Raw genomic sequence first — 20447 nt, 5'->3', positions numbered from 1 at the left:
TATAAAAGCATCAAACTTGATATACAGTACTTCGCTTTAGAACTTTTAAAAACACCCAAATGTGTGCTTTTATCAGCATGTTTAATAAGTTGAAATGTTGGGTTTCACTTGGAGCTTTCTTACATTTTCCTATCGATGCATTCTTACTTTAGTCTAAGCCTACTCAAGCCTTGAGAGACGATACTGACAGATTTTGGTAACACCTCTATATATTTATCAAAATTTGTCTGTGTTTCTGCGTCTGTGTTTGTCCAGCTATAGCTATTACAATCTTGGAATAAAGAATCTGTAAAGCACAAGATTTAATCTTGGAAACTCCCATTCGCCAGTCCAATCCCTTACCAAATAAGCCACATGAGCTTGACACAGGTGAAAACTGATGGATTCATTAATCGATATAGGTCGTTATATGATTGCAAATACGCTACCGCTCTCTGTTACAACTCAACGTCATAGAGAACGATAGCATAATTTTATGCATGCTCAATCGTGAGAGCAAGTAGTTGGCTCCTATTAGTAAGCTTACTCAAATTATCCATTGGCAATGTGCCAGGCTGATAGCAAGTGGCAACTACATTACTTGTCATCGTTTATAAGCTGATTTTTAATACCCGTGCAATGACGAGCATTCCGCTAGTATACAAAGCCCAAAGAGCCCATGATACAGCAAAGTAAGAGGAATCACTGCTCCCACAACCAAACTAGTCTTAAACTTACAGAAACGGAACAAACAGCAATTCCACATACCTGGCTGTGAAAGGCGAGTGAGGGCTGTAAGGACTTCGACGCAAGTCCTTTCCCTCGGTATGACAAAAGTAAGCATGTGGAAGGTCTTACACCTCACCCTCAAAGGGCAGCCGGTGACCTTTAGTGGCAGCTTCTCCACTGAAGCTATTTGTGAATACAACACCTGCAATGACAGTAAAGTGAGACATTAAGCCAGCCTAACAATCTGAAAAGATAAATTCAAGTCATACATTCGCTACTTTAGCTTTTGGAGTTTCAAAATTTAAACTCATTGATGCAGACGCCTAGCTTTCAGATATACAGAATTATGTACACTATATTCGCGGATTCGCACAATCTGTAAGAGTGCCAGTGTTCATGATACAAAGTTGACCAACCACATGTCATTACATCAGCAGAGCAATACAGATATAGCGATGGACCGACATTGCATCATCTGAGATCAAAATTGGGCTGATACGATTGCTACGGTGAAATTTTATAGATCGATCCTACGGCAAAAACATTGCTCATGGAGGAAAGTCGATCAAAGAATGATCGACAAGTTGCCGTAAAGCAGTCATACTAGCAAGTAAATATAAGGATTAAGTATATCAGATTACAAATTTATCTTTTAGAAATTTATAAAACTAGAAAATAAAATAACAAAAGTTAAGTATTAATAATAAAATAACTTGGCATTCTACGATACCGATCTTAGCCTTCTGTTCTGGCCCCTAAATCGGTTATTTTGGCAGCTATAATTGCTAAGAATACCTAAAATGATAGAGCATAGAGTGATGAAAATAGTTAATTTAAAAAAACGATATGAACTAACTGACAAATATCGAAAGTTTGCGGTTTTTTCACAGTTAATGTTGTAAGAAATTCACCTAATGTCGTCCAGGACAGTGGTTAATGAATCCAAGAGATCCATTAATCCGAATCAATTTAATTTTGGTTTTTGACAGCGGTTAAAGATTAAGGGTCTCTAATAAACTTGTGTCAGCAGGTATAAAGTAGACCTGAACCTGGTCTCACAGTAAACCTACTTACAAATATACTTTTAACAAAAAGAAAAAAACGCCGGGTAACCAAAAATATCTATGACCAAAGGACACCAGAAGCACCTACTCAATTCTCCTAATGACACTGGGGGTCAGTAAATATGATACAACTATCAGTTATATAGAGTGTATCCACAAATAAACCTACCCATTTCTCCTGATGACACTGGGAGTCAACAAATATGAGGTGACTGTCTATTATATATAGTGTACCCACCATGAGCACCTACCCATTTCTCCTGACGACACTGGGGGTCAACAAATATGAGATGGATGTCTATTATATATAGTGTACCCACCACAAGCAGCTACCCATTTCTCCTAATGACACTGGGGATGAACAAATATGAGATGGCTGTCTATTATATAGAGTGTACCCACCACAAGTACCTACCCATTTCTCATGATGACACTGTGGGTCAACGAATATGAGGTGGCTGTCTATTATATATGATGTACCCACCATGAGCACCTACCCATTTCTCCTGACGACACTGGGGATGAACAAATATGAGATGGCTGGCTATTATATATAGTGTACCCACCATGAGCACCTACCCATTTCTCCTGACGACACTGGGGGTCAATGAATATGAGATGGCTGTCTATTATATAGAGTGTACCCACCACAAGTACCTACCCATTTCTCCTAATGACACTGGGGGTCAACAAATATGAGATGGCTGTCTATTATATATAGTGTACCCACCACAAGCAGCTACCCATTTCTCCTAATGACACTGGGGGTCAATGAATATGAGATGGCTGTCTATTATATAGAGTGTACCCACCACAAGTACCTACCCATTTCTCCTGACGACACTGGGGGTCAACGAATATTAGGTGGCTGTCTGTTATATAGAGTGTACCCACCACCAGCACCCTGTCGACAAGCCTGTCCATGAGTTTCACATTCTCCACCTGTAAATAAAGTTATTTTCTACAGATAGAGAAGAGCTAGCTGCTTCAGGCATAATAACCTGATGATTACTTCAACTGAACAGCCCAGACCCATACCACATTCTATATTAGGTTGAGGTGTAAAATACAGTGGAACCTCGGTTTTCGAACGACTCGCAGTTCGAACAAATCGGAGTCCAAAACAAAAAATTCAATAAATTCTTGCTTCATAGTTCGAACAAAAATCGGAGTTCGAACGCCGGTACGACGCGTGAGTGCGTACGTGAGGGTGGGATGCTGAGCAGCGTACGGGTGTAGATCGCTCTCTCCGTGACCAACTGTTGTCGCATTGTCCGAGATTAAACAAATGTGTAGCAAATGGGCCGAGTTACAGAATTTCGTCGAACTCCACCACCCCGATAAAGCTGCAGCCACCAGAGTCATCAATGACTTTAACGACACTATCATGAACCACTTCCGAAAAGTGCTAAAAAAAAGGCAGAAACAAGTGTCATTGGATAGATAGTTTAAGAGAAAAGAACATCCTGTAGCCGAGTAAAAAATCCTATTCATAATTCTTTTCTTTATCCTTTTTTTTATTTTTACACGTTCATGTTAGCGTAATCTTTCGTATGGAAGATTACAACAACGCGAACGTACGATTAGCCTGGATTACATTTATGTTTATGTTATTTGTGTCTTTGCCATTTTGCTTAACATTTTCTGAGATATACATTGCTTTTTATGTGTTGGTCAGCATTTTAATGTGCAATTTCATGCATAAAATAATGTATAAAATACTAAAAAGGTAAACATTCAAGGTGTTGAAACGGATTAAAACTTATATATATTAATTCTAATGGAAAAACCTGTTTCGGATCTCGAACAACTCGGTTTTCGACCAACCTTCTGGAATGGATTGTGTTCGAGAACCGAGGTTGCACTGTATAAGCATTATTTCAAAAATGGCCAAGCTAAATTTTTATACAAAATTTTTATGATAAAAGCACATAAATTTACTTCCACCATGAAAAAACTTTCTTTTCGCGAATCTGACTTGCGCATTTTCAGCTGCTTTGTAAATGGATGATATTTGCCATATGATTACAAACTAGCATGTTACAAAAACACGCTAGCTTGTTCTCATCCCATGCTCAAAAAAGTTGCAAATGACAAGCTGTATTCGTCAAAACTCAGGCTCACGTCTTGGTCTTTGAATTAAAAGGCAATATCGTGGATATTTACATATTATTTTTAGTTAGCAATCATAGTTGAAAGCATGTTTTTGAAAAAATTGCTAAACTACCAAAATTATTTCACTTTAATAATGAAAAGCTAAAGCTTACTGACATGTAACTTTATGTCACTCACTTTGCAAGTATATCTATGTTATTTACATTGCAAGTAGCTCTGTATCGCTTACATTGTGAGTAACTCTATGCTAATTAATTGGGAATAACTCTATGTCGCTTACATTGTGAGTAACTCTATGTTGTTTACGTTGTGAGTAACTCTATTTTGTTTACATTGTGAGTAATCCTATTTTGTTTACATTGTGAGTAACTCTATGCCGTTTAGCTATCGTTCACAACTAAAAATGGATCAATCTTCTAGAAGACCTTCTAAAAATGTAATAACTATGACTGTCAGTGTTGTCCTTGACACTTGCAAGAAATCAAATTTTTCATCTAAACCATGGCGGCTCATTCTGTGTTGATAAATGTCAAAGCGTTAGCTACAGTGATCACACAAACAGTGTGTTGTCAGCAGTAGAATTAAATGGTGACTCAGCCTCGTGTCTGCAAATATTCAGCCATATTTATTGATGTGCGACATCAAGACTGTTTTTGTACAATCAGGTCAATAGCTCAGGACCAACCTTTCTCCTTGAGAACTATTTTGCGTTACTTATTCGAGTTGAGAATTGAATTAAAGAATATAGTGTATTCAAATGGTAATATCTGCTCCAATATTTGATGGTTGGACATTCGAAAAAAAGTCTCTGATGTGACTGCGGCATGGCTATAGGAAGAGCACCTCGATTTTAAGAGTAATTTCCCTGGCTTTTATGTTTGATTGAAGATTTTAAAACGCTTTGTTTAAAGAATAGAGAAAGTGTTATATTATTATGCTTTATTATTTATCTTGAGGTGTTGACTGATGTTCTAAAAAAGAATCAAGGAGATTGACCAACCAGAAGCTGAGATATAGCCAGCCAAACACAGGTCTACCAAAATACATAAGTGTTTTGGTAATACTCATATTAGCATCAATATATGACGTATGAAATCGACTTGTGTGCCATTGGTCAATTAAGCCAACTAATGCGCTCTCCTATAACAATCACGGCGTTTTAATTGGTTTAATCCCTGGAAGTATAGAACAATCAAATTGGGCCTAACAACCATTGCTCTGATAATTCCAAACCAGTCCCTCTGACGTGTAGATTAGTTTTAACATGAAATAATTACACGCGTCTATTATTTCGCAACATTTCGCTATCTTGCTAGTTCAGCTCAGTTTTGTTGTTCTCCCACTTAGCTTCCCTATTCTGACTCATCTTTAGCGCTGTCCAGATTTATTTTATCTATAGCTAATAAATGGAATCAATTAAATCAATCATCAATCTCGGTTATCACTTATAATTTTCTACAAATTATATTAGTTACATCATTTCTTCTATACGCAGTTATATTATTATTTTGTATAATATGCATTATGATTATTATATTAATCATAAAAATAATCATAGATAAGATAATAGATAAATAGAAGAATCAAATGTTATCGTTTTCTTTTCTTACAGCAAGAGCAGCACGGTTAAGTTATTATTTTTAAAATTATGGCTGTAGTGAACTTACAGTCTGTTAATAGTGACGATAATCATGAAAATCTACTGAATGCTGCAGTAGGTACACAGTAGAAAGGTGATGAATGAACAAAAATTCCCATTCCCATTTCTTATTCTGCAAACATAAACAAACTGCAAATCACGGATATCGTATAATATAGACTATACACGCGCCGTTCGTTGAACAGAGGACCTTCGGAGCATATCCGTGGAGATCGAGTTAAAATTTGAAGCACAATAGTCAAAATCTGCTCTTCTGTTTTGAAAAATCATGCCAAGGGGTTGTGGGCAACTGCCTTTACCACACAATGTTTGCTTGGTTTTCCTGAGAAACCAGAGCTAGTCTGTAAATTCTTTGCTATAGCGAGAAGCATTTCACATCTCGTAGCCTAAAACAATCAGTAAACGTAACGGCGGTAGGGGTACGCAACTCCGGCACATGTCCAATAAGTCGATTTCATACGTCACAATTCTCGGGATTTTCGAAGGGTTTTCCCTATGATTGGTTATTAGGTAGACCTGTGTTTGGCTGGCTACATCTCAGCTTCTGGTGGGTCAATCTCCTTGATTCTTTTTTTAGAACATCAGTCAACACCTCAAGATAAATAATAAAGCATAATAATATCACACTTTCTCTATTCTTTAAGATAGCCAGATGTGCTTGAGATGTGTGAAGATCAAGCATGCCTGCTTAGCCTACTGCGAGCAAAGGCTGTGCGTGTTTTTAAAAGTATTGTTACACAAACTACACCTCTATAGTCTTGTCTGGACATGTCTGAGCCCAAAGGCAAGAGAACTTCAACAACTAGAGACATGCCCAGCTACAGAGAGCAATTTAAGGTTGGATGTCATTACTGTTACCACTAGTGACCTTTTTGGGGAATTGAACCCCAACTTGTTGTTTGCAGGTTCAGCCTTCTAGATAGCTAGGCCAAATATTTGTCACAAAAACACATTTTATCGCTAATATAATGATTGGTGGATTGTCATTGCATCTAACTCATTTTTTACATAGTACTAAGAACTAATACTATGTAAAAAATAGTCAGGTGTGTTGGACCTGAACTATTCAGGCCCAACGCTGGCCGCTGTCTATCGGTATAAGCAATATCATATCGATCCCGAAATAGCTCAAACGCCAGCAAATTTACTACTAGTTTAGTTTTTCTTTTCATCGAACTTAATTAAATAGTATAAAAGCAGCATATGCAACTACCGATAATGTTAACTGCACCAAAAGTATCAAAAACAGCTCAATTTTTCATGTATGTAGGCTTAAATGAACACAGCGTTGTGTATTCAGCAATTATAAAGAATAGTGATCACTATGTGAAGGGGGCCACGGCAAAAGGACATATCAGGGGAGACAAATCTAATTCGAGCATAAATTTAAGTCTGAGGAAGTTATCCTTTAAAATAAAAAAATGCATCAAAATGGCAGGACATACATGAATTCTAAACATGCCATTGCCTTTTGTTGTTGGTTTATGTTTTGCCATATATTATTTGTGGTACAGACGGTTCCCTACTTACGAACATTCGAGTTACGAACAACCCGTACATACGAACAGGTCTGCGCGTATGTCCGCCGCTAATACCGACGGTATTACCGACGTATTAGCGGCGGAAATAGGCACTACTCAGAAGCCCAATCCAGCATCCACCTTTCTCTGCCCAGTTCGTTGCAGCGCATAAGTGCGTGAACGTATCTCCAGTGCGCAAAGAACTTTTTTATTTTTACTGTACGTATTGTAAAGGAATTTGCCGGCCTTTACTTTATTGGTTACCCTACTAATATAGCACTGAAGCAACTTATGAACAAATTCACCTTACGAACAATCGTTCAGAACGTAACTCGTTCGTAGGTTGGGAACCGTCTGTATACACATTTATTATAATCTAGCTCCAAGATATAGTACTAATGATTTATTTTTGTTACGAAAAAGAGCATTCCAACTAACTGCAAATCTACATCATATTCTAGTACATACGTTATTCCAACGAATAATCTTTCCAAATATTTGGATCTTCTTACCTTACCTAAGCTAAGTTTTTATTTATGTCAATTATAGGTTTCAAAATCTTTCATGGTTTGTGTCCTCAAATTTTGCATGACACATGGGCCTACAGGTTTTCAACTACTTTCAAATTACATGATATGAACAAATCATATACAACATCTAAGAATTTTTTTGAAACTGTCTTTGCTAGCTACTTTAACAATCTTCCACCTAATATCTGTTCTCTTAGCAGAAAAAGGCATTTTAAACAATGTTTGTCAAACAATTTATTCAATTTTAATGGCTAAATGTTGCTTTTTTTTCCTTTTTTTGTTTTACTACTGTTGTATGGCCTAATTTTGGGAAATACAACATCTAAGAATGATTTTGAAACTATTATTGTTATCTTCTACCTAATATCTGTTCTCTTAGCAGAAAAAGGCATTTTAAACAATGTTTGTCAAACAATTTATTCAATTTTAATGGCTAAATGTTGCTTTTTTTTCCTTTTTTTGTTTTACTACTGTTGTATGGCCTAATTTTGTGGCATACAACATCTAATAATTATTTTGAAACTATTATTGTTATCTTCTACCTAATATCTGTTCTCTTCAGCAGAGAAAGGTATAAACTTTAAATGTCATTTGTCAAACCTGGCAACCGCCTAACTGGAGTTTGGTGAGAAGATTTGTCAAACCATTTATTTGATTTTATTGGCTGTCTGCTGCCCTTTCTTGTTTTTGTTTTATGTATTTTGTATGGCATAGCTTGCAAAACATTTGTTCGAATTGAAATTATTGTCAATAAAGTAATATATAAAACAGTTTCGTTAACAGGCTGCAAGGTTTGAGTATCAATGCGAACTCCCCCCTTGCAGCCTCGACACTGACTAGTCACGAAATGCTATATGATCTACCATCTCACAAGCATGATTAGATACAGCAGAAGATATCTCCAGGGAAAACTGAGAGATTATTTCGAAGAGACAAGCAATTGCATTAAGGAGTTATGCGGTCAGCATGTTCGTTCCCACCAAAGAGTTGGCTGCTGCTTTAACTAGCATTAGTAATTAGCTCAGCTCGATAGTCTTTTTGCCTCTTAGGCTAATTCTCTTATCAACGAGCGTACTTTTAGTAAAATGAAATACAAATAAAATTAAAAAAAAGGATAATTAAAAATAGCTTTCAACCTAAAGCCTTTTAAAGACACGCCTGGGGCTGAAATAATTCGGAGAATTGTTTTCCCATGTGATTATATGCTTGAATAAACTTGAATACCTTGTAGTTTCCCTTTGTTTTTCAGCACTTTCAGTTTACACAGAATTACAAAGTTTTGGTCGCTCTGTGTGTTATACGTTTTCATTGTAAGTCCAAAGTTTCTAGCCAATCAGACTATTAGTTCTTGAGATAAGGTTAAAATATTGAAAGCACTTCTAATCGATCAAGAAATGAAAAAATGGCTGCAGACAGAACACTAGTTTCTAATGACAAGCTGATTGAAATTCTTGGTAACAAAGGATCAAAAGCTAGAAAACTTCTTCTCCCCAGCAACTAGGGCTTTATACCAAAATTATATGTTTCTCTATTCATAACAAATACAGACTCTATCGGACTCGGTATACTACAACCATTATGTTTCTTTACAAACCTATCTACTCTGTTTGATTTCGAGTTTACTAGCTTGCAGCTTCAAAACGATGTTCAGATCAAAAAGAATTGTGCTATTCTAAGAGCTTTCACAGATGTTGGAAAGTTGTTAATACGGTCAAGGATCAGAGGACTCGCTTGAATATACAAGGTTAGGCTTCAATGCGTTAAGTAATCTTGCGCAAAGGGGCTTCTATAGTGGAAGAGATCAACAGAATATTGATGAATAACACTGCAACTTGAACACAATAGCTGATATCAACTGCAGCAATGATAGCGACTAGTGATGTCATCGCGCATGTGTTTTTCACCTGAGCATTTAAACTACATGTACAATCATGTTTTGTTGATTGAAATCTAGCAGAAGATATCTCCGCAGCAAATTAAGTGGTCGTAACCTTTTGTCGCTCCAGTACAGATCCCGCTGTTTAATAACATAAGTTTTTCATGGAACCTACTAATTACTGATCATACTGTTGAAACACTCAAAGTTGGTACTTCAAACTTTAGGGAGAAATTTGCAGCTGGAGATATTAAGATGAAAGATAGAAAACAAAAGCTTGTTGACACGTACATGTATGTACAAAATTCTAACAGAGATTTGAAATACCATTTGAATCGTACAAGTGAACGACACTCAGGTCACCTAATTCAAGTATCTGTCTCCATTGTGCAAACGATACAGATTTGGGATTTAGAATTGCACACGTTGAATTATCGTGAGACAAGTGAATCAATGGACACTGTCATGTTGCGGTTAATGTAAGTGTTTTGTTACAAAAGATAAGGATTTCTAAGTCAGAGGTCATAGAAGCACATTCGGAACTACTAAAATCGAAGTAGGAATGAATGGCTGAAGTATGGGAAATGCTTGAAATGTAATAGCTGGCTGGACATTTTCTTGCGCATCATTGTTGAGAATATTTTCCATCTTTCGCAATCGGACAAAAATTTCTGAGTAACAAAACTCACTTAACTTGCAGACTCCTGCTTTTTTATCTTTTGGATGAGGCGAAATTGCAGATTAAATGCGTCATGGAAACGCAGTGTGTAACAGAAGATGATTACACCAAAGGGTTTAAATAATTTGTATAAAGGCAAACAATAATCAGTAAGCTGTAAGCTGTCCGCCAAAAAACTTTGAAAAGATGAAAAAAAGAGTGTGCTGCATGATTGAGTCTGGGTTGGAAGCCCCTGTCACTATAGAAATTTAAAAATGGTAGAACAATAGGCAACTAGGAATGAAAAGAAAGAGTAGGGGTGAGTAGATTGGACAATAGACAAGGAAGATGGCCGATAGAATTAAAGGACACAAAAGTTAAATGAAGGATCCAACGAATGACAAGACTATAGAGCCTGATAAAGTATGTAGGCCTACTGTGTGTAATTTTTGTTAAACCTGTTACATGGACGCCTGGCATGAAAGAGAAAAAACCAAACATCACTTCAGACCTACATAAGGGAAGGCCTCGACATACCAGCAACATAAAAGGATATTTCTTTTACAAAAATCAATATTAAAGCTTGTTTACTACCAATCACGTATATCACTTTCACCAATCACATCACACAATCTCTGAACATTTGCCTTTATCCCAAAATTGCTTGTTTTTGCACCAGTGTTACACATTTCAAAATTCTACGTAGTCTACACCCAGAATATTTGTGTCTATCCTTTCACATATGACCAACATCCTTGTCTATTCTATGACACCAACATCCTCTATCATGTTTCAGTTTATGAACTTTTTGTTACTACAACCTTCATATCACTTTCTTGCCTCCTCCACAATATATCTAGATTATCAACTTTTTAAAACACCATTGTTAGATTTCTGTCCTTTTTCTTTTGGCATGTAATGAAAACCGTAATTTTGTTGATGAATCCCAATGCCAATAAAAAGTTAAACACACTAGTGTACGCGCTCCCTAGACAGAGAAGTGACGTATTCTCACTAGATCTGATAGAATCTTCCAACTATGATATGTTTTCTAACTAGTTTAGTATCAACATCTTTATTCCCAACACTGATTGGGTTTGCGAACAACAAGTTAAACACAATGAGGTCTCCAAGAGGCAGGAAGCCGAGTTTCTACATGTTTTATGAAGTTGCAAGATCAATAAGATAGTTGTTGCTTATAATGCCATCACTACGCAGCAATAAGTACAAATTACATCTGATCAATAACTTAGTGTAGCAATGATTAACTGGTAATATTTGTGCAGCTGTAATAATGTCTCCCCGTGGCAGCTGTCATTCACAGCTGCCTATTGAGTATATTAGGATTAGCATTGGTACGGGTGTTGTAAGGATACAGTACAAGTTGTTATTTACTGTAATTGCCTATTGAAACTACTAATGGTTATTTTGGCAGAGGAGATAATTGTTGCCAGCTGTTTTACTTCTTCATTTGGATGTTGATATTTTCAGTAGAAATTAAAACATCTGTAAAAAAACTAAAACTCCCAGCAAAAGTATACCAACACTTCATTTTTAGCGACAGTCGGGATGGGTGCCATCCCCCCTCCCAGCGAAATGTGAAAAATCACCAAATAGAAAATAACAAACTCACTTCCAATAAAGTTCCTTTTCCATTAATGGTAAGCATTTTTCTTTTTTCTTAAATTCAAACAACTTTAAGAGTGAAGGACATTTAAGAGGCATGATTTCAAGGGCTTTACAAGCACTTTACGATTTTACACTTCACAAAACTTATCAAGAAAACAGTGAACTCTGATGAATGTTATCACAATGACGCTCGTAGATATACCTAACCAAACAAGAGTATGAGAGAGATTTATGATTTGATGTACTTTAAGTCCTTTTCTGTAGTTTTCGATAAAAGCTTTTTTATACCGCGAAGTATTGACTAAGGAAAGCTGGACCACAAAGTACCATGGACTGACTATAAATTAGGTATATCAATGTAGTTAACCACTTCCGATCACTTCTCTACAAATTTTTTGACATGCGACGCAAAAATTGTGCGAATATTCACTTCGAAACAAAATATCGCTACCCTAAAAACAAAATATGATGAAAATATAATGATAAAGCGAATGAATACTAAAAAGTCCAAGTAACGAATTATTGACCCTGTCAAGTAACGACAATAAAATAATAAACATTTTGTTATGTCGGAAAGTAAGAGAGCCTTACAATTATTACAGATTATTGAGTAGCCAGTACTTGAAGATCAAATTTTTGTAGATTTTATCGGAAAGTGTTGGTATTTTTCTATTATTTTTATTGAGGTGATCCGACTGCGTGGATGTATAAAATGGTGGTTAAAATCGAAAAAACTTGATTGTGGTTAAAATGCTCAGATCAAGGAAAGTGTAATTATGACGTCAAAGATGCAAAGAGACTGACAGAATAAAGACGTGTAATGCTGCAACTCGAATGCAATAGCCTATACCAACTATAGCAATGATAAAAACTAGTGAAATTATTTCGGACATATTTTTCTTCCGTGTGTTTTAACAGCGATGAAGTTTAGTCAATTGCGATATTAAAACATTCTGGCAGTCAGATCCCATCAAACATAAAAAACAATCACAAGTGACTGAAAATTGACGATATTTTTTTATAAAATCTACTAAAATTTTGTGTAAGGTCATTTTCAAAGAGAAAATCTAGTCACCCGTAACAATAAAAATTATTCTAAGGAATTGATGCTTATGTCTATAAACATATTTTAATCTTCCAAATATTTTCATATTAAAATAAATCTTTTTTACAATCAATGGCAGTCAGTCAACCATGCTTTTTCATTTTAGTATATGCTTATCTTTTGCTCAATATAATTCAAAAGAGAAACTCCAGCAAAAGAGAAACTCCAGCAAAAGAGAAACTCCAGCAAAAGAGAAACTCCAGGAAAAGAGAAACTCCAGCAAAAGAGAAACTCCAGCAAAAGAGAAACTCCAGCAAAAGAGAAACTGGAAGATGACTGAACCAGTAGTAGTTTTAAACGAAACCTCAATGGAGAATAACTAGACAGTTTTTGAAACTGACTGTTTGTTCTTATATCAATATGGCTGTAGTATATTTATCAGTCATCAGGAGTTGATGCTTGACACTAACAGACAAGCATATCTACTGTAACCTGGCAAATATTCTAAAAAGTCAATTATTTATCGCCCGAGTAAGTAATCATAAAATGACATTTGCACCTGCGTATTCCAGCATTTAGGAGGCATAATGTTAGATTGGGACGATGTTAGAGGAAATGAGGTGAAACGTGATGGGCACACAAATGGAGCTCTCACGAGTCATGGAAAGGTGAACATGTATTGATCTATGAAAATGTTCGTGACCTGATAGAGTATATTATTAACAAGCAAAGGGTAATGGGACTAAAATAAGCTACAGCTATGTGGTTTGCTTCAATCAATTAGCCTTTGAGTTATTGACAGATGCTGTTGTATATGCTCATTTACTGTAACTAGTTTAATATCCGATATTGCTACAGTTTAAAAAGATCAACTTGCATCAAATCTCAGTAGATTCTATTAGAGAGTAACAGTATGTTATTATCGTTGGTGACTGTTTTTGATGTTTACGGCGATCTGACTGCCAGGAAAATTCAAAATTAAAATTGATGAAACCTAATTGCGGTTAAAATGCTCAGAAAAAAAGTGCTGAAATGATGTCCCTAGTTGCCATAATCCATTGTTTTTTTGACGTCATCAAGTCGTTTGCACATGCGCTCGTTCACGGAAAAGCCGCCATATTTGTAGAAAACGATCGTTTTTCTTTTAATTAATAACTAGTACTTTTTGGTGTTGTTTTAATACTATAATAAAACAATTGCAAAGCATCGTTTTCGAAAATTCATTGTAAAAGCTTCATGTTTTTAACAATAAAATTGTCTATAAAGATGGCCGACAACGATAAAGTCAAAACAATCTATAGTTGATATCAGCTATTGTATTCAAGTTGCAGTAATAATGCGCCTTTATTTCGTTGGTCTATTTTCCACTAATCATAATCACGTCATAATCACACTTTCACTTGATCTGAGCATTTTAACAGCATCAAGTTTTATCGATTTGAATCTTGAAACATCATGGAAGTCAGATCACCTCAGACATCAAAAACAACCACAATAGAAAAATACCAATATTTTTAAATAAAATCTTGTACAAGTTCATCTTGAACGTCTGATATATCGTGACAGTTAACCACTGTACCTTTTCCAAATAAATCCGTTGTATACTCTAGTTACAAAGCCTGTTCGAGGAGGGTTTAGGTCGGCGAGACCTGCTTTGTGTGCTGGTGACAAGTAAGTTTTTCTGGAACATTCTTAGAACTAGCAAGATTCTAGTTCAAATGGGCGCATGCATAGTGGACCAGATGATGTAGACCAATACAAACTGTGCAAAAGGTTGCACTTCTGTTAGCAAATTTTGTTAATGAGCTTTTCTCTTGCTCTTTTCTCAAGATAGAAAGACAACACTGCTGGTGATGAAAATAGTAAGAATAATGACATAGACCTAGCAATACTACAACAAAAATACGGCTATCAACCTGTAACACCTAGCATTTAAGGCTAGAAGTTACTAACATGGCTCACCTGAAATTTAATAGTGGCTTCTGCCGCGTGAAATTTCCCTAATTAGTGGCATGGACAGAACTTGTTAACTGATGATGCCCCGAAAATATCTTGTACAGCATTTTTGCTAATGTGATCAACAAATGCTTCGGAAGATATAAGCATCCATACTACTATAATAGGAGCCGTGTCTATCCATTTTTGCGGAAACACATTTTAAGGTTATTATGAAATATTGTTCTCAACAGGATTTGAACTGACACCTTTAAGCTTGGTAAACCAACACTCCACCACTTTGGCCAATTAACCGCCTTGCTATGTTTTGGAATAATTACGCAGCTAGTACTTAACACCGGACTGCCCGGGTGCTAGTTGTTATAAAACAGCAGCACAAAATGAAAAGAATGAAAGAGAACAATATATTTTGCTATGTTCCGGTGTAGACCTACGAATAGTCTACAGACTACCGACCGTGGTGAATTATTTACTAAACATTCTGTAGTCACCAAAATAGGTGAGACAATTGAAAAATCACTAACAAGCATTGAGAGTGGATATCTTTCACGGATGCAATTTAGATGTACTTCAGATCCAAAAGAGTCACTGTACCATAGAGCCAGCAGTAAATGGAAGCAATCAATAACCACTTCGGAGGTGCAAAGTTGGAATGTAATCACTGTGCGAATAATACGGACTTAGAGTCGTGCACTCGTTGAATTACCTTGCAATAAGTGTTTCAATAGAGACCCGCATGTTGTGGATTAACTCAGGTGCTTTGTTAAAAATATGGAATTCTACGCCAGAGGTCATAGCGGCGTACTCCTGTCTCGCTTAGCAGCACACTTTCGAAATAGGAACAATCGAAATGTGGAAAATGTTTAAAATGGAATACCTTGTGCGGAATTTTCTTGCAAACTTGATCACGATAAAAGCACTCAGATCAAGTGAAAATGCAATTATGGTGTCTATTCATTGTTTTTTTGACGTCATCAAGCCGTTTGTACATGCGCTCGCTCACAAACAAGCCGCCATATTTGTAGAAAACGATTGTTTTTCTTTTATTCAATAGTACCTTTTGGTGTTGTTTTGATACTATAATAAAAAATTGCAAACAAAAACATCGTTTTCAAAAATTCATTGCAAAAGCTTTGTGTTTATAATGATAAAATTGTCTATAAAGATGGCTGACAACGATAAAATGACGCCACGAAAAAACGAAGGATTGTCGCGAAGAGATCGACAGAATAGAGATGTATAACGCCTCAACTGAAACACAATAGCCATGATAGCAACTAGTGACATCATGTCGCACACGTGTATTATTCTTATGATCGTTTTTTTTTTCAATCAAAGCCGTGATCAAGTTTTGTTGATTTTAATCTTGAAACATCTTGGCAGTCAGACCAACTCAAACATAAAAAACCATCACAAATTTTAGAAAATAGTAATACTTTCTGACAAAATCTATTAAATGCTGTGTAGGTTCCTATTTAAGCTCCTAGAGCAAATTTCCTTACCTCCAACAAGGCCAACTCCGCTATCTCACACCTAAGCATCCGCTCTGCACCCAATGAGAAGGACAAAACTGAACCGGCAGACGTAGGCTCATCGCTAGAGCTCATCTTTCTTTCCAATTTATTTACAGACTCGACCACGGCATCCGAGAGCGATTCAACAGTGTTTTTAACCATATCTAGCATATTTCCAGCTTGATGCCTGGTGTTAGTCAGCAAGTTGCCCACAAACATAATACAGCTGGCGGCGTTGTAAACGGTGCAAGAGGGCGTGTGCAAGCAATATTGATTATATTTAATTTAATCTTAGAGACAAATCCACGGTGATGATCCTACGGACGAGGAATGTAATCAGAGAAGATATAACCACAAACTGACCGATTCATCGCGACAGCGTAGACGAGTGCACAGAGGTAGTCAGCGGAATACACTACACTAATCATATATTGATTGTAAGCTGATGGAATCATCCGTAATTTATAGACGCACACAGCGAACAGACAAATACAAACCGACTCCAAACTGAATGATGAATTAGCTATTGATTGACACAAGATAGTTCAATGTCGATAAGACGGCATTCAATCCTCATCTCCATGACAGAAATACTATAGACAGAGGGTCACTTTGAATAAACACATTTTTATATTCTAGAGCAATTTAGAAGCCATCAAATATGTGGTGCTTATCTCCTCTTACGTCAGTAAATATTAAAGGAGTTGTCAGCCCAATGGAGTGAAGAAATTAAACTGGCTGCTAGGTTAAGTAAAATGATTAACACATTAGACTTGACGAAGATTTTAGTCGATTTATCAGAAGTATCAGTATTTTTCTACCATTTGTGATTGTTTTTAAAGTTTGAGATCATCTGACTGCCAGGATGTTTCAAGATTAAAATTGACAAAACTTGATAGCAGTTAAAATGCTCAGATCAAGCGAAAGATGGACTGATGTATATAGTTGCAAAGATACTGACAGAATAGAGACATGGAATGCTTCAACTTGAACACAATAGCTGATATTAACTATTGCAACAATAATAACTAGTGACATAATTCCAACACGTATTTTTCTTATGAACGTTTTAATCGTGATAAAAATTTGTCAATTTTAATCTTGAAACAATCTGGCACACAGATCACCTCAAGCATCAAAAACAATCGCAAATGATAGACAAACACTGATACTTTCTGATAAAAAGAACTAAAATTTTATGTTTTTCTTTAACAGTGCTATACAAAACCGCACAGCCCTATTGTATGTGGTCACGCAAAATTACGCCCTGGGATAGAGCAAACCTTCGCGCATTTGAGATATCAGATGAATCAGACATGATATCAGACCATGAAAGGTTATATGCAACCACACAAAGTTACATCAACTCGCAATGAGTTATATCTATCACACATAGGTCAGACAACAACTAATACATCAGATAGTGCAGGAATATATAATACATTACAAGAGTCACACTGCACCATATCATATTATCATATATATATATATATATATATATCATATTACTTTGTATTTGTCAGATCATACGGCACTATGTAAGATTACATTGCCCTACATTAGACCAGACTACACCATATCAGTTCAGACGGCACTATATCAGACCAGACTTCAATATATCAGATCAGATTGCAGTCACTGCACTATACCAGACCGAACTGCACTATATCAGATTACACTGCACTATATCAGATTACACTGCACTATATCAGACCAGATTGCACTATGTCAAACTCAGAAAATTAGACTCATATTTTAGTATCAAGCAAACAATAATTTGTATACACCAAATGACTAACCAAGATTACAATTGCTGTTCAAACTGCGGGTAAATATGTATGTACAATTGTACATTCTAGTTAGTTACAAGAAAATTGATGTTTTAAATAACCTGAGCTTATCTAATTCTACACTCTGCTGTACATAACATACTAAGTCGCACAATTTATAATGTGAAAAACTACATCACTAGCCATCACACGTTTAAAATCGTAAAATCACTCACTAACTGGTCTCTTTGCTCTACATAATTATTAGGCTATTAACAAACTCTCAGAAAACTATATCAATAAAACCAAATTGTTATTGTGTGGGTTTTAGCGCATGACTGTCAATCTAGGTAAACACTATGTGTTTTGGCCATATTTTCCACAGTTCACATATTTTGGCAAATTTCGTTCAAACTTCACAGGCAATGCTCCGTGCTTTCCATCAGGTCGCCATGGATATTTGGTTTTAAAATTCTATCAAGTTGCCTAGAACCAGCCATTTAAACACCCACTTGCTGCATGCATAGGCTTTATAAGCCTACGAATGATTAGATGTGTTAAAATATTTTCACGTTAATAGCTCTCACTAAATTTTTTTTTGTTTCAGAGGTAGTCTAAGAAAATTAAAAGCTAAGTAATTTTGCACAGCGCTGCCTATTTATAAATGAAAGTTTCCGGTGTTGAAAATGTTAAAACGAGCCCAGGTTCTTGAAATGCTTAACCCATTGCATAAGTTACATACATAAACGCTTAATACAATGTTTTGTTATTTGCACCAATTAGTTTCACTTAATTTTGCAATTGCAAAGTGTAGCAATTTTGAGTTTAAAATTTACACATGTGCTGCAGGCTATCTGATTGAAAAGAAAATTAATTCCAGGCAACTCTGGGCTTACTGCTAGTCAGCAATATACTTCATGGTTATTGGTGTTAGACAGTACAGCAACTTTTACAAAAAAAAAGATTAACAGAAAAGGCAACGCTACAATGTTTACAATCTATTTTTTATATTACATTAGTAAAACCTATTGAATGCGCTCTATCATGCAAGTACAATAACGTTCGTTTTTCAAACACGCAGTTTAACTGATTAAATACAAAAACTAAAGAGTAATATAAGCGAAATTAAATATTACTACATAATATAACTGCTTTAGAGTTTATTACCACTGATACTAGAACAAGCTCAGTGGTCGATTTGCATAACTATATCGTGCTTTTAAAACTAGGAACGTCCGTGAAAAATTTTCTGCAGCAGTATAAAAACCTAACTAAACCCTCTTACGTTTTCCTTTCGCAAATGATAAAATATGATATTGTGAATTCCTTAATAAATATGCGTATTGATAGTCAACTATGACTTAAATACTCGCAAAATATTAACATCTGATGTCAGCAACTTACCTTAGGAGTAGATATTTGGTATTGCATGCTAAATCTATAAATAACACAATGCTTCAAATACCCTACAACATAACTATATCGTAGCTTCTCATTAACTCTAAAGCGTTAAAAAAGCCACTTCCGCCCATTCGCGAAGTGAGTGCCTTTCACACCTCCTTTATTAGTCTGTTGTGCGACTTTTATTTGAGGCTAATAACGATGAAAACGGCTATTAGCTCGCGTATCGACAACTGCCGTTGTAAATAACAAGAACTGCAACTTGCTCAAGTATGACGGCAATTCAGCGCAGCCAAATGCGCGGTTGGCGTGGCTGAATGCATGTATGCTGAAGCCCAGGGGTTTATTCTCTTCTATTCATCTCCAAAGGCTAGTCTGAGATGTTATAAAATGCACCCTTTTCAATGACTTACACATTAATAAAAAAAACTACCCCTTATTACGTCATCACCACAGACTAATTGCCCCGTTTTTGCTCATGAACTCCCCTTTCCACTGTGTGGAAAGGGGTAACAGTGGAAAGGGGTATTCATGTACCAAGCTAAAGACATACCCTTTTTTGTGAAAACACTCTTGAGTGTCAGGCCACCTGAAGAAAACTTGTAAAAGTGGGGTGGGGACAGCCCCTACCCCCAGGGCTGATACTCTGAAAAAAACACCCACCTGGATAGGCCCAGACTTGGATATTGTACCCCCAATCACCTGGTTGGTCAATTTGAATTTTGATATTGTACCCCCAATCACCTGGTTGATCAATTTGAAATACACCCCCTAAACACTGGGAGTTCCCTAGAGGGCGCCCAGGTTTCACGCCCCGCTAAACATCCAATATGATTCATGCATTAATAAAGAAAAAAAGCTACAAACAACATTTTCAATTTTATTTAAATACGTTTTTATTTCGGATTTTTCGTTTGTTTAGTATTGCAAAAACGATCGTTTTTTTCTTCTGCAAACGGCTTATTTTTTGTTGCTAACAGAGACAAACATATTGTAGTTTAC

At 36.1% G+C, this 20447-nt stretch overlaps 1 protein-coding gene across 3 annotated transcripts in view; it reads right to left on the bottom strand.

Annotated features, from left to right (window-relative positions):
* LOC137402866 (myotubularin-related protein 8-like) overlaps window positions 1-19577 on the bottom strand; it is a 54531-nt gene extending 34954 nt beyond the window's left edge. The window contains exons 1-3 of one of the 3 annotated variants that reach the window (XM_068089375.1): window positions 19449-19577; window positions 2598-2714; window positions 748-910 (exon numbers count right to left, since the gene is read on the bottom strand). In XM_068089375.1, coding sequence (XP_067945476.1) covers window positions 748-910; window positions 2598-2714; window positions 19449-19475 — 307 coding nt within the window. In that variant the 5' untranslated portion in view covers window positions 19476-19577. Of the gene's footprint in view, window positions 1-747; window positions 911-1941; window positions 1946-2023; window positions 2040-2597; window positions 2715-19448 lie in introns of those variants that run through there. The other 2 variants (XM_068089376.1, XM_068089377.1) reach the window with 2 other exon arrangements.
* Window positions 19578-20447: the final 870 nt, after the last annotated feature.

The sequence above is a fragment of the Watersipora subatra genome, chromosome 8 (genome assembly GCF_963576615.1).
Source record: "Watersipora subatra chromosome 8, tzWatSuba1.1, whole genome shotgun sequence".
Lineage (NCBI taxonomy): Eukaryota > Metazoa > Bryozoa > Gymnolaemata > Cheilostomatida > Watersiporidae > Watersipora > Watersipora subatra.
The sequence above is the reverse complement of the archived record's forward strand: the minus strand, read 5'-3'. Positions and strand labels throughout refer to the sequence as shown.